The 15,934-nt window shown below is 34.1% G+C and overlaps 1 protein-coding gene across 1 annotated transcript in view; it reads left to right on the forward strand.

The window, feature by feature from the left end:
* LOC100367237 (titin) overlaps window positions 1–15,934 on the forward strand; it is a 405,512-nt gene that overhangs the window by 250,178 nt on the left and 139,400 nt on the right. The window contains exons 283-291 of the mRNA XM_085495847.1: window positions 447–844; window positions 1,550–1,840; window positions 1,933–1,996; window positions 2,473–2,615; window positions 2,725–2,946; window positions 3,106–3,241; window positions 3,671–3,846; window positions 10,292–10,325; window positions 12,178–12,524. Of these exons, the coding sequence (XP_085351973.1) occupies window positions 447–844; window positions 1,550–1,840; window positions 1,933–1,996; window positions 2,473–2,615; window positions 2,725–2,946; window positions 3,106–3,241; window positions 3,671–3,846; window positions 10,292–10,325; window positions 12,178–12,524 (1,811 nt within the window). The remainder of the gene's footprint in view (window positions 1–446; window positions 845–1,549; window positions 1,841–1,932; window positions 1,997–2,472; window positions 2,616–2,724; window positions 2,947–3,105; window positions 3,242–3,670; window positions 3,847–10,291; window positions 10,326–12,177; window positions 12,525–15,934) is intronic.

Consider the following 15,934-nt stretch of genomic DNA (forward strand, 5'->3'; position numbering starts at 1 on the left):
CCATATGTCTACTTACAAAGCTTTCACTAGAACTATGGTCACCAAGCAATTGTGATTAACTTTTTCTCTTGTCTATGTTCTAGAATTTTCCCAATTGTTTACTCAGCTTTGTTTATATGTTTATTCTCAGTTGTAACACTTTGAATGATAAAATTGCTATTTACCACCTAATTTATTTCCAATTATCTTCTAAAAACATGTCTGTTTGGTCGAAAATTAACAGCAAAATTATGAAAAATACACAGAAAATTGAAAATGTTGCACCAACTTTCAAAGGGTTACGGTAATCGCTTGCCATAATATTTTAAGATAAATAAGTTACATGACAAATTTAAAATAGTTAAATTAATTTGATTGATATTGTGTATTGTTTCCTAACTACTTAATCAAAAACAAAAACTTATTCTCTTGGTGGAATTTTAATGATATTTGCACCTTTTATTCAGGCTGAGTGGTCTTTCTCCATTCTTGGGTGATGATGACCAAGAAACTCTTCGTAACGTTTCAAAATCTGAGTGGGACTTTGATGAAGAGGCATTCGACGATATATCAGATGAAGCCTTAGATTTCATTGAAAAACTACTGGTGAAAGAAAAACCACAACGTATGAGTGTACAGGAAGCCATCCGTCATCCATGGTTGAAAATGCAAACTGACGAAGATGCTAGACGAAAAGCTAGAAAATTATGCACCGACAAACTTCGTGAATTCCATGAAAGACGTCGCCCACACGGTGCTGGTGATACATTACTTGGTATTGGTAGACTGGCACACATGGGTAGCTTACAAGCTGTACATAAAGCATATCGTGGCAAGTCACTTTATGAAAGACTACTATATATGGGTAAGTCATGGTACATGAACTTGTGTATATTGTTGATCATGTGACATGAAAAGGTTAGACTGCATTGTATTAGATTAAACTTGAAATTGGAGCTCTCTAGATTATATTAGAGTATACTTAATTGGTTGAGATTTGATAGAATTATAGATTAAATTGGTTAAGATTACAATAGATTTGATTAGACTGGATTAAATTGGATAAGACTGTATTGGTTTTGATTGGATTAAATTGCACTAAATTATTGGGAGTTGAGAGTGGAATGAATTAAATTATACTGGACTCGATTGGATTGAAAAAGAAAAGATTGGATTAGTTTAGATTGGGTTGGGTTCAGAATCAGATCCATGGATTACTCACATTCATTAATGAAGAGCAAGCAAAAGATTATTAATAATAATCTAAACGAACTGGATTAAGATATATGTGGTGGCAGCTAATAAAACAACAGATACTGTAAATATTTTAGGTGGAATTCATTTTCACTGAAAAGACTTTTTGGGTGTTTTGTATGGAATTTATTTTCACTAATTTTTGATAAGTTGAATGTAATATATAGGAAAAAAAGGTATATTCGCTGGATTTTATTTTCACTGAATCATTCCTTCAGCGAAAATTAATTCCAAGCGAAAGTAAATTATTTTACAGTACTGGGAAGTCATGGATTTTCAAAACTAATGAAATTAAATTTCATTCTTTGTTCTGTAGATATTCTTGACGCTGCACCAAGATTTGTGATCCCATTGGAGAACCAATCTGCATTGGAAGGACATGCTGGTAGATTTGAATGTGAAGTATCAGCATTAACTGAACCACTCATTACATGGTATAAAGACAATAGAATGCTCAAGATTGGTCTAAAATACAGAATGTTTTATGATGATCGTCATTACACACTGGTTGTCATGGATACCGGAATTGATGATGTTGGCCAGTACACTTGCAAAGCTGTGAATTCATATGGCAAAGCACACTGCAGTGCACTTCTGGAAATTGAATGTAAGTTTATTGTACAGTTATCATTATAATACATAAAGTAGAAATCAATAGTTGTAAAAAAGGAATTTACAAGTCTATCCATTTATTTATAGATATGGATGAAGCGGAACTTGAACGACGTGGAGAGAAGAGAGTTGAAGGATTCAGAAGAATCAAGTAAGTAAAAAAAACCAAGTCCTAGATAGTAGTATTGCCAGCAAACTTTTATTATACATTGTCAAAATGGAAAGAATTGTAAACCTGTTTACTGTGACTTTCTGTCTAAAATCTAGTAAAAATTTTGTAATTCTCCAGAATATAAACTCAAAATTTTGCTCTATTATGCACTTACATAATGAGAGGGTTGAGTCTGTGATTAAAACAAGTCATATTTAATTATCCAGTATACAATATTTACGACTATTGAGGTACATGTGCTTTCATTGAAGCTGATAGAGCCAACATGATGCAGCAAGTTGTAAGGAATATGTTGTATTTCATCATCTCTTCTCAGAGACAACTGTTTTTGAAAGAAAGTTTATGAAAAAACCCAAAAAACTCCACTTTGTTGAATCAGTTTCAGTCTAAATAGGCTTATAATAGAGAAGCTCTGAAACCTGAATATATATATACATATATCAATTTATTTTCAGAATGACACTTGGTGAGCGTGCAAGAAGACTGCGTTCATTACGTGGAGCCGAGCTTGGATTATCTGAATTACCACCACAATTTGTGAAGAACTTGCAAGATAAGACATGTGGTCTTGGTTACATCTATCCTCTGTCATTCCAAGGTATAGTTTAAGTTAATAACATTGTGATCTGTTGAGTCAGGAACACTCAAAACATGAAAGAGTTTTCACAAGTAACTATCATAACACATTTTATTTTATCTTTCAACAGTACATGCTCCTCCAGTCCAATCACCATGTAACGTAGTATGGTACAAAGATGGCGCTATGATCCGTGATGATCATCCGCATTACAAGTTCCTAGCAGATCGTAAACTTGGTGTATTTGTACTAGAAATACAAGAGACAACTCTGGAAGACACAGGAGAATATTTGGCTAATGTCACTAATATTCATGGCACAACTTATACCAAGTGTATTCTTACTGTTGATCGTAAGTATTCCAGGAAAATATCTATTTCTCGTACAAGGAGCACACATGAGTGTTATGAAGAATATACTATGTGATTAAAAATTAGTAGCTAATTAGAAATAGAGTAACAATTCTGTAAATGAAGAAAGCTGACGCCATTGTTGTTTTTTAATTCTTCAGCTGACTACGTTGATAGAGAAGCATCCTACAGAAAACCAAGATTTGTTGAATTATTAAAAGACACCACTATTGTAGATGGCAGTGCTGCCAAGTTTGACTGTAAAGTTATTGGTATGCCAGAACCTATAATCACATGGTAAGAACATGTCCCATAATTCCATGTGAATCAATTAATAGTGTCAAGCTGGACAAAAATTACTCGTATTCAGTAGTTCATACAACTACTTCTGGAAAATATATAAAAATATATGGCAATTTATTAATTATTATTCAGTATCTGGATACTTTTCCTGGTAATCCGGTACTCAATATTTCTGCATTACATGTGACACAATGTAGCCAATAAACTCTCTGGAAATTATTCATATAACCTGATCCATTTCAAAGAACGACTGTAACTGTCCTTATGATTTGGGCTGGAGTTGTATGTCTTGCCTTGAGTGGTGTGTATGGCAGTCATAGGGTATCCTGGCATCAACGGGATGCAGATACCTTATTTTAATAGTTGCCCATAACTATTATAGACCCACAGTAACCACTAGTCACTAATCTATCTCTATGCTAGGTTCAAAGATCATAAAGAGATAGAAAGTGGTCAACATTATGAGATGATATTCGAAGACGATGATACTTGTTCTCTGATTATCCAAGAAGCATTCTTAGTAGATGCTGGTATCTACACATGTCAAGCTTCTAACATATGTGGTAGAATATCTTGTGATGCTAAACTTATTGTGGAAGGTATGTTTGTTTTCTTTTTATATTGTCATAATTAACATTGACTGATCATTGAATATGCTATACCCCTGGTGCTTATATGTGCAATTGTGATAATAATCAAAACACTTATACCAAAACGCTGAAACATGTGGATCATCACTGCCAATATGAAAAAGAGATTTTTGAGATGTGGATTTGCAGATTCGCAGGACAAATGTACAAAATTTTGCTTGGGTGAACAGTGAAAAAAACTACTAAGACCATTATGGAGTGAAAGTGTCAGTTGATTGGTCATTTGATACATGGAAAACAAGCTGCAGTACAAATTGCTAAAAGAAAAGGTGAACAGTTGAAGAATGAATCACACGTGCATTACTGACAGATATCAAGAACTGGACATCGAACAGCTGCATGAATGTGTACTAAAAGCAACAAATGTGTCAACAGGCAATTTTGGTGATTCCTGGTCATCCACTTCCTTGTGGGCGTTGATAAAATAACCAGTTACAGAACTGAGTAATATATTTCCACTATTAGACGCATTTGTTGATGCACCCATTCAATTCATGGACAGTTTATGACATGAATTAATTTGCTCAACTGTCTAACAAGTCATATGTAAATACTCAAATGAATGATTGCCAGTGTGTGCGAAGTGCTTGTACTTGTAATTCAGGAAAGGCTTGTTTGTTCAAATGTAAATAAATGATCTATTCCACAAAGATCATTACTTTGTTGCCCTGCCATAATAAATTACCCTCATACCCTAGAAGTTTAATATTTTATAACAATATTTTACATATCCTGTTCAGTTTCCTTTGAGATGCCTAATAATTTGATGGTATTATTTTGTTTACTACCTGTGAATGAAATGCATTCAATGCTTAATAGAGGATTACAATGTACCTGGAGCCAGGTATAAAATTACAATGAAACAAGTGCAGTTATGCATACATATGTACACCAGAGTCATCAGTACAATGATCCATCCCTGTAACTTGACACTATTGGGCACAGTAAATGAGCTTCACAGGCTTTGCTGGCAGACACCACCACTTTTAAACAAATAGGTCAGTGAACTGCATATATAGTAGGAATGTTTTTGCCATGACGTCAGCTATGCCACCTTTGGCTCATTTCAAGTATTTACTTCCTATAATAATTCCTAAAATGTCAAAAGGTTAATGTTGTGTAAGTTACATCCCCCATCTCAGTACAACCCTTCAATAAAACCCTGTCCAGGTAAAAACAGGTGTGGATCAAGAGGAATACCAATTGGTGTATGTCGCTGTATTGCACCATGTTGTTAATTATTCATAAACAAGTTCAATTCGAGTAAACATAGAGAAACTTGATTGATATAGTGATATTGAAATATTTTTTTGAGGACTATTTTCAGTGAATTACACTTTTGGTGTTGCTTGAGGAAAAACATTATGAATTAATGCAGTCTATTTTGAAGCATCATTTTCACCTCTCATTCTGAATTTTGACCTGATCCGCAAGTTGTTGACGATAATATAGTTAAGGCATTTCTAGTATGTATCAGGCATAGACTGGCAACTTAGTGAAGCAGAGTTGTTTATAGATTTACTAAAAATAGAACTTTACTGACATAACCTTTTGGACATTGAAGTACATGAATTGCAGAGGTTGAGATTTATTGGTTCACAGGTAGTTTGAGGTAATTCAACATGCTACTCTACATGACTTGGCATCAAATTAACAAATTTTAAGTTTAAAAGTAAAGTATAAACTATGGTCATTGTACTTTGTAAGGAAATAATTACCATCATTGAAGAATATTTCTGAATATTTTTTTGCCATGAATGATCTATCCCGCTTTGCATAATTTGTGATACTAAAAACAATGGTGCCGATATACTGGAAGTGCACGGCCAATTTCAAACTTGTGGTATGTTAGATTTCTTTTCTTTTCTCCCTTCATATATAAATGCATCTAAAGAGCTATAAATAAACTAATATCTTAACCTCAACTTCCTTTAGCCTATCCCTAGCTTCCCCTTGCCAAGAAAAAAGGAAGTTTTATACTAAAACGATGACCAGAAAGTGTTAATGCCAAGGAAATCCTTTACTCAGAACAGTTTATGATTTTACCCATAATCCATCACACTCTACCCAGACATGTTAGGCAGTCCCTCATAAATAATTACTAACATTAACCTTCATAAACAGGTCTGGCTGACATTACATGCAAGGTCCCTACCACATAGTTGATTTTATGGTACATCAAGCACAGTCTACTTTTGAACATTTCTATGCACACATTTTGGTAATTATTGTATAATACTGGTAAAAATGCTTCTTCCACTTTAGTACTTTGCTCTATTAGACGCAGAAAGTAGTAGAAAATCTAATTTTGACTGTCTTGAAAGTTAAATACTAAATCTGCCAGCCTGGCTGCTATCCAATTATTTTGTGGATTCTCTCCTCAGTAGTCTGGCTGACATTGATTGGCTGATAAGTATAACAAACCCCTAATCTGAATATGCAAATTTTCTGAACAATGGATGACAGTGATGCTGATTGGCTGATAAGTATAACAAACCCCTAATCTGAATATGCAAATTTTCCAAACAATGGATGACAGTGATGTTGATTGGCTGATAAGTATAACAAACCCCTAATCTGAATATGCAAATTTTCTGAACAATGGATGACAGTGATGTTGATTGGCTGATAAGTATAACAAACCCCTAATCTGAATATGCAAATTTTCTGAACAATGGATGACAGTGATGTTGATTGGCTGATAAGTATAACAAACCCCTAATCTGAATATGCAAATTTTCTGAACAATGGATGACAGTGATGTTGATTGGCTGATAAGTATAACAAACCCCTAATCTGAATATGCAAATTTTCTGAACAATGGATGACAGTGATGTTGATTGGCTGATAAGTATAACAAACCCCTAATCTGAATATGCAAATTTTCCAAACAATGGATGACAGTGATGTTGATTGGTTGATAAGTATAACAAACCCCTAATCTGAATATGCAAATTTTCTGAACAATGGATGACAGTGATGTTGATTGGCTGATAAGTATAACAAACCCCTAATCTGAATATGCAAATTTTCTGAACAATGGATGACAGTGATGTTGATTGGCTGATAAGTATAACAAACCCCTAATCTGAATATGCAAATTTTCTGAACAATGGATGACAGTGATGTTGATTGGCTGATAAGTATAACAAACCCCTAATCTGAATATGCAAATTTTCCAAACAATGGATGACAGTGATGTTGATTGGCTGATAAGTATAACAAACCCCTAATCTGAATATGCAAATTTTCCAAACAATGGATGACAGTGATGTTGATTGGCTGATAAGTATAACAAACCCCTAATCTGAATATGCAAATTTTCTGAACAATGGATGACAGTGATGTTGATTGGCTGATACGTATAACAAACCCCTAATCTGAATATGCAAATTTTCCAAACAATGGATGACAGTGATGTTGATTGGCTGATAAGTATAACAAACCCCTAATCTGAATATGCAAATTTTCCAAACAATGGATGACAGTGATGTTGATTGGCTGATAAGTATAACAAACCCCTAATCTGAATATGCAAATTTTCTGAACAATGGATGACAGTGATGTTGATTGGCTGATAAGTATAACAAACCCCTAATCTGAATATGCAAATTTTCTGAACAATGGATGACAGTTGTGTCTTCTTCACACATGCTGTATCAACTGATATTTGGCACAGAGATGAGAGCGTTACCACCCCACTTCATTTACTTGTTAACTTTTTTCCAAAATACAGTTGTCTGGCTGCCCCATGGTTCACTGACCTCTTGACATTGGATATTTTTAGTGTAGTGTTCTTAACAATAAATAGCTGTTACTGTATATTGTCTTGGGTGTCACTTCAACTTGATTCTGTGGAGTAGTGTCTCTTGTTTAATGAACAGCCTACTTCACTCTTTTTACAGTTTCTGTTGATTCTTTCATTTATCCTCTTGAAATCACTTATAAGCAGAGGAAACATATAACATAGATGCCATGCAGAATCCACCATAAATACAGGTTGCAACCACGTCTCTTTCTTAACTTTCTTGCCATCCGCCACTGAAACAATCACATTTTACCAAGTCTCAGGCATAAAAGTAAAAAATATGAAATGTATTTAATAAGCTGAAAATAGGAGAATAATCACGAAGATGCTAGACTGAACAAACTCACTGAACTGGCTGCAATCTTTAAAGGGTTATAGGCACCACACCCATTCTAGTTTCACTTGCATTCAGACCTAATTACTTTTTAAATAAAACATTTGTATTTTGAAAATATTCTCTGTAGAAATAATACTTCAAAATTTGTTTGTTTAAAATAAATATCCTGTTAAAATAGACATATAATGCATAGGCAGTGTTCCTATGGTATAACAACATACTGTGTATTAGTCTTTCAGATTTCTCTTTCTTGCACAGCAGCTTTGTTTCAACTCTTCCCTGCCAATTCAGTTGCTATGATAACCATTAACAAACATAAAGACTTGCCTGTTACTCGACAAAACAATCGTTTTGTTCACTTCATGAATCACAATATGAATTGAGATTAGGAGAGAAGCAAATCTGAATAAATGATAATTTAACCTTTTAATTAACATTTTAATTTCTTTTTCTTTTTTTTGATGAATTATAACTTTTAAAATTTTATATTTGTCGATTTATGAGACCAGTTCAAAATCTAAGAATAATTTCATTAATCATTATAAAATTGTATGATTTTTAAGACAGGAAATTAAAAAAGTCATTCAAGTGCAATAGATAAATGGTCTGCTTATAGGAAGTTATCCTCTAAATGTCAACAGTTTGAAACAAAATATTTGCAATCAATACTGACAGGTCAAGGATGCATCTCACTTTGGAATGTTAAACTTAAAAACAAAGCATTTCAATTTTACAAATAAGTTAATAATTTAAAGGTTTCAAGCACAAAATACTATAATAAGATTTTCTTTATTTCAGCTGTATAGGGGGAAAAATTATGGCATTTCTATTTAGGTGGAAAATGGAATAAAGATACACTAATTAATACTGTAGCAACCAAAACTACATGTGGATTGAAAATAAATCTTCAGTATTTTCACTGAAAGTGGTTGCCCAAAATTTAAATAAATGAACTTGCATGAAGAGGAGGGGAAATATGTTGGTGACATTTTTGTGACATGGTTTTCAATTATCACTTTTTCAAGTGCAAGTACTTTATCTGAACAATAAAATGTTCTGCTGCTCGGATTTCTTTTCTTTCCATGTTACCTGTAAATTGTGTCAGATAAAATATCTTTGTATAATCAACAATTCTTTTGACAGTCTTCTTTGTCAATCCATTGTTCCCCTTTCTTTTTGGTTCTCTGTATAATCAGCTTGTTGACTTGGCTATGTTAAATAGATATACTCATTCATGTATACTCATGAATATTCATGAGGGGCTGGACCATTGGAAGCCTGTCATTGTTGAAGCAGTGTAAAGTTATGCTTATTTATCAAGTTGAGCATAGCTCAGGCTTACACTTCAATGTATTGATTTAAACCTGTTGCTGTACTCGATGCTAGTAGCCATGCTTTGAATGTAGCAATGAGTGATGCTGTACGTTGTAGCACTTGTAGAGGACACCGACCAGCTACAGCAAACTGGCGTGTACCCACCTACAGCTCTACCAGCACAGGACTGTCTGCACCCACTGTGTATAGTGGAACAAGTCATGGAGTTAGACCTAGTCGTGATCACACTCCAAGTGACTCGCATAGAAGTTATTTAGACAATAGAAGTTACTTATCACAAGAACAGTACAATGCTTGCAACGAATTTGTAAATAGGGGCTATGAAATCCAAATTGGGAATGCAGAGAAGGAAAGCAGGAGCCAATCAAGGAACTCTCGTATGGACCACTTGAGTGTGGATAGGTTTGAAAATCGCACTCGCAGTTTGAGTCGTGAGAGAAGTGGTAGCATTGGGAGTAGGTCAATGGATCGGAGAACTCGTAGCCCAGTTAGGGAGCCTTACAATGGATTTGACAATTTTAGCAACAGTGTTCGCAATGGTGATGTAGGAATGGACTACCTATCTGTCAACAGATATGGCCATAGTAGTACACCAAGTAGAAGTTCAAGTCCGGCTAGATCTTTATCGGGAGATTACCATCACGGATTAGTCATCGATGAACGCCACTCACATGGCAGTGCTTATCCAGTTAGCGGTAGCCACTTGGAAGAATGGGAACGGGACAGAGCATTAAAACGGGAAGCAATTAAGGAAATAATGCAACGTTATCTACCAAATTATAACACTCCACATGCAGCATCTCACTATCCAACTCCCAGCTCTTCATATCGTTCCCCTAACTACATGTATGAAACTAATGTGGGAATTAATATTCAACATTCCAATAATTATCATTATCAATCCAAATTCGCAGGTCTTGGTGCTGAAAGTGACACCACCTTGTCCAGGTAAGCATATTATTAAAATTATTTACTTTGCTGTGACCTAATTCAAGTATTTGTCAAGAATGTTATTATTCATATGTCAAAATGTTGTATGAACCCATGTTTTATTGATTATTAGCAGTAACAAAAAAATAATAATAAAATATTAAAAGTTTTACAAAATAATTTCTTGATGAGAGCATTGTTTGATCCCCTACATGTACATGTATCTGTCATTCGTGACTCATTTTCATTTGATTGGTTTAAAATAGTTTTCTCAGAAATAGATTTTTTTTTATTGGTGTTTAAATTAAGTATTACGTAATGTCTGGTTGGGTATTAGTTCAGACATGAAAAGAAGTGAGCAGTATTTACAAAAATAAAGTCAAAAGAATTCAAAATATAAATCAGTATGCTTTGACCACATATTCATTTACCTAGGGAGTTTAAATTCCTACATAACCCAAGTCTGGCATAAGCTAACTAAATATGCACATGTAATGTTAGACAATGAAATGAGCACTGTTGGCAGTCTGTTTAACTAATTCAAGTATGTTATTAATTCATCCTCCAAACCTTACATGGACCACTCTATACATGCTGTCTTGTAATCTGATCCTCAAATCAATATGTGCACAAAATCTCCCATGTATTTTGTTAAATTATTTGTGAAATTTGGTGAGAAAAATTGTTTGATCAGGAAGTTTCCTTAGGAGGGGGAGGGGGAGGGGCATTGCACTGATGGCCAAGAAAATTAGTTTGGTGACAAACATTCTTGTAAAACAGAACAAAAAAAACAAACTGTATTGTATTCCAATGAACTTGAGATGAGTTCACTCATTGTTTGGGTTATGTCTGTTAACTTTGTGAGTATAATTGATTGATGAAATCTTCCCCTTGACCTGTATTCACATTGTCAACTGTGACAGTTTTAAGTTGCAGTCTTGACGTCACATAGAATCAGACAACTACTCAAATTGTACTTGACATTAATGCCTGTCATGAAAGTAATTCAGTCAATGGAAGATGCAACATTCATTTCAGAGGGGTTATGCTGTTCCACAATAGGACGTTTTGGCAAATTGGAGATAAATGTCTTCTTTGCAATTTGAAAAATGAATATGCTACCACCCTTACAAAATAATAGTTTATCCAATGAGGGCAATACCCTGGTGGAGCTATGAATGTCTACATATGTCTTCTGTAGAATATAAATAAAATAAACACAAAAACAACATTCTTTGGATAATTATCAAGTATAAATTTGTGAATTTCCACCTACTAGTATCCAAGAAACAGCACATCTTGTCAGGCTGCATTGTGCATCTGCATGTGCAATTGAAATAGTAATTTCAATTGATATGTGAGCATTCAGATTACCCAGTCAATAGACTAGCTACTATACTTGATTGAAAACTTGAAAAAAAAAGTAACTTTTTGTTTATTACCGCCCACTTTGTGTTACATCTGGATATATTGTCTCTTTGTTCTAAAATTGTTAGCATCAGCAAAGTTTATTAATGTACTGGCACAAAATTTAGATGTCTATGTTTACTGAATAATTACAATGGAAATCCTACATGTATAAGTTGCATGTGTCAACAATTTTTCTGACCAAATATCTTCAAAACATGTAATGCATTGGCTTATTCAAAAAGGAAAGAATTCAATCAATTTTCAATCAAATAAAATTAATCAAGTTGCTTTCCGATTCTGATGAATCTTTGGTACCATCAATTTATTGAGTTTGAGTTTGTAGCAGGTTTTGACTTCTGAGTGAGTGGCTGTGTTATCAATCAATACTGGTATTGTTTCCTCCTAAGTAAATGTACAATAAATAGTTAATGACAATATTTATTCCCATCTTTTAATTCAGGGAATCAAGTGTTGAAGACCTACGCAGTCTTTCAGCTCCTATCTACCCTAGAGCAAAATTGACTCAGGCACCAAAATTCAGTTTACCACTTCGCAAGAAAGTTGCTGGTGAGGGGGATACGGTGCGACTGGCATGTACTGCACAAGGAACTCCTGAACCAATCTTCATGTGGTTTAAGAATGGTATTGAGATCACACATGACGAACATTATAAGATCAAATGCCAGTATGGGCTGTGTTCACTGGTGATTGATGATGTCACACTGTCTGACAGTGGAAAATATGTCTGCAAAGCAAGAAATATTGATGGAGAAACACAGACAACGTGTGATGTTTTCATTGAAGAATGTAAGTCTGTTTAATATATATCTTGAATCTGTATAAGTGGAAACAATTTGCACAATTTTTGAACATGGTAAGCGCAAATATTGATGACAAACCTGTTCTGACCTCACATGTTTTGTTGGTGCCAGTATATGAATGCCGTTATTATTTTTTATATTTCTGAGATGGAGGTAATTGTCAAAAATTGGTTATTTTCAAAAATGTAAAACGGCATATATGTATTTCTTTTGAAGAATTGCTAAGACAATAATGTTGTACAAAATGAATTTAGAAAATATTATATCCTGAGGGTGATCATACAATTTAATTCAAAAGGTATAAACATGTAAGATGGCAACAGGCTGAACGTTATAATGTGTTTATATAGTAGAAGTTTACATGTATCTCATCATTTCTCTTCTGATTATAATGTGATCTTAATCGCATATTACCATAGTCACAGGCCCTTATCTTATCTACCCTTTATTGTATGAAATTTATAATGCTATAGTAATGGGGTATATAGATTAAATGCAGTCCAATGGTTTCCAAGTTGATTAATATGGGACCCAAATCAAATACAGAATAAAATATCCTTTGTGAGATCCTAAAAAAATATATTTGTGAACAATTCTTTATATATAATAGTTAATAGGTGGTCGTCGCACACATGTTGGACATTTGTGTCTAATGCAAAAAGAGGTTTGACCTGGGCGCGACTTGCACTAATTACTGCCAGTGACTCATTCGATACCTTCCAATTACCTACAAAAATACCTAATTAAAGTATGGTAACGTTTTAGTTTGTACTCCTTGATCTGCGCAACAGTCAAAGTCACCATCTTTGTTTATGAGACCCATATATCTTGTGCATACGTTGCATGACGACTCCTGCGTAGTTGTGAAAAATATTAATTTGACTCAAACTCCATAAACATATATTTTTATTGAACCGACTTTTGTATTATGAGTTACAAGTTTATGACAGGGTTTGTCAAGAGTCAGGAGAACTTAGTTGTCTCTAGAATTGGGCCAAACAAAAACAACTGATCTCTCTTAATAACAAGCCGTGTTCAATCTAGATCAGCTATTATTGGAAATCAGGTACAAATTTTCATGACTTTAGAGCAGTGAAAATTTGTTTGGTGTCCTAGGACAATGAGGAAATTTTGTCTCTGCAAATATCATAACATTTTGAAATTGTGAACAGTTTTAGCATTGAAAAATAAAAGGTTTACGATAGTCTTACAAAGAGTTGCATACAACAGATTAGAAACCACTCAGCATTGACAGGTACACACCCCACTATGTAACAATGAAACAAAGCGACCATAAATATCATAATATTTTTAAATTTTGAACAGTTTTAGCATTGAAAAATAAAAGGTTTACAATAGTCCTACAAAGAGTTGCATAGAACAGATTAGAGATCACTCTGCATTGACAGGTACACACCCCACTATGTAACAATGAAACAAAGCGACCATAAATATCATAAAATCTTGAAATTTTGAACAGTTTTAGCATTGAAAAATAAAAGGTTTACAATAGTCTTACAAAGAGTTGCATACAACAGATTAGAGATCACTCTGCATTGACAGGTACACACCCCACTATGTAACAATGAAACAAAGCGACCATACAAATCTTGAAATTTTGAACAGTTTTAGCATTGAAAAATAAAAGGTTTACGATAGTCCTACAAAGTTGCATACAACAGATTAGGGATCACTCTGCATTGACAGGTACACACCCCACTATGTAACAATGAAACAAAGCGACCATAAATATCATAATATTTTGAAATTGTGAACAGTTTTAGCATTGAAAAATAAAAGGTTTACGATAGTCTTACAGACAGTTGCATAGAACAGATTAGAGATCACTCTGCATTGACAGGTACACACCCCACTATGTAACAATGAAACAAAGCGACCATAAATATCATAATATTTTGAAATTGTGAACAGTTTTAGCATTGAAAAATAAAAGGTTTACAATAGTCTTACAGACAGTTGCATACAACAGATTAGGGATCACTCTGCATTGACAGGTACACACCCCACTATGTAACTCTTAGAACATATATAAAAAAAGGCATGGATGTTTTTGATGAGCTACTTGAATCTTTTCATTGCATCTGTAAAACCAGTGAATGTGTTATGAAAAAAAAGAGAGTGGCATGGATGGGTGGTTGACTGGCTATATAAAGAATTGATGGCATTTAAGTAGGTCCTGTGATATTATAATGTAGAATCACTAGCATGACCTGTATGCCTTTAATTCAATATTTGTCTCTGTGTTATGTACACACTATACCATAATAAAAGAGTACAAACTGGACACAATACTTGGTCAAAATCGATCAATCTTACTAACAGACTTTGACACCCATCTGGCACCTTTGAACTCTTTCTACACAATGCTGCCTATATACTTTCACATGCAGGCCTGTTCAGATTTTTAATGGATAAATAATAGATACTGACTTATGAAAAGTGAAAGTTGATCAAAAGCATTTATTGTAGCTTTGGGACTCTAGCAGAAATAATCCCACGCCATTAGGACCCCATTTGCGCTTTGTACTATAATAGAATCTCACACTGGTCACAGTCCCTCTATCAGATAGAGGGATTGTGCACTGGTAAAAGATTTTACAGTCTTCCTAGCCCTGATATAGTCAAGGGACCTGGACATCACAGGTTACCTAGTCTTGTCCACATAAATCTTAAGTTTTAATACATACACATGTTACTAAAAATGTTTGGTGTAAAATTTACGTGGCCTTCCAATTTGTCAACTAACTATTACATTGTGCTTTATTTTGCAAAATAAAATTTAGAAAAAAAATGGAATTTAAGATTTCCCACCACCCATAGTGAGAAAATGTAGACCTAGAATTCACTACAATTTGTCACAACCTCCCTTCAACCACCCATACCACCATTCCAACAACCAATCTTATTATTGCGGAAAGAAATTGGGGTGACAAGTCTTATTTGTTCTAGCCATTGTTATATTGGGGAAAAATGGTCCTGAAGTTATAACTTTGTGAATTTATTGTTGAATGTTCCTTCTTAATTATTTAATGTCTGTACACAAGTTTGGCAAGTTGGATATTCAGTTCACCGCCTTTCATGAATGCATGGAAAGAAAACCGATATAAATCTTAGTCAGTGCCATTATCCGACAATAACAACCTGTGAATTCCATCTGAACAATGCCATGGATGAATTCCTTTATTCAACTTTGAATGCTGAACACTCTGAACTTCTAAACTCTTGACAAACTAGTATCTAGTGTTATTAGCATTTTCTTTGTACTGAGTTGTGGAAGCATTGTCTACATTGAATTGGATTCGTTTATACTACTAGTATTCAATTATTACTAAATAATGTTTGCTACATTGGTGAATAATGGAGTTAAGAACTTAA

Source organism: Saccoglossus kowalevskii, chromosome 22, assembly GCF_978046115.1.
Source record: "Saccoglossus kowalevskii chromosome 22, keSacKowa6.1, whole genome shotgun sequence".
Lineage (NCBI taxonomy): Eukaryota > Metazoa > Hemichordata > Enteropneusta > Harrimaniidae > Saccoglossus > Saccoglossus kowalevskii.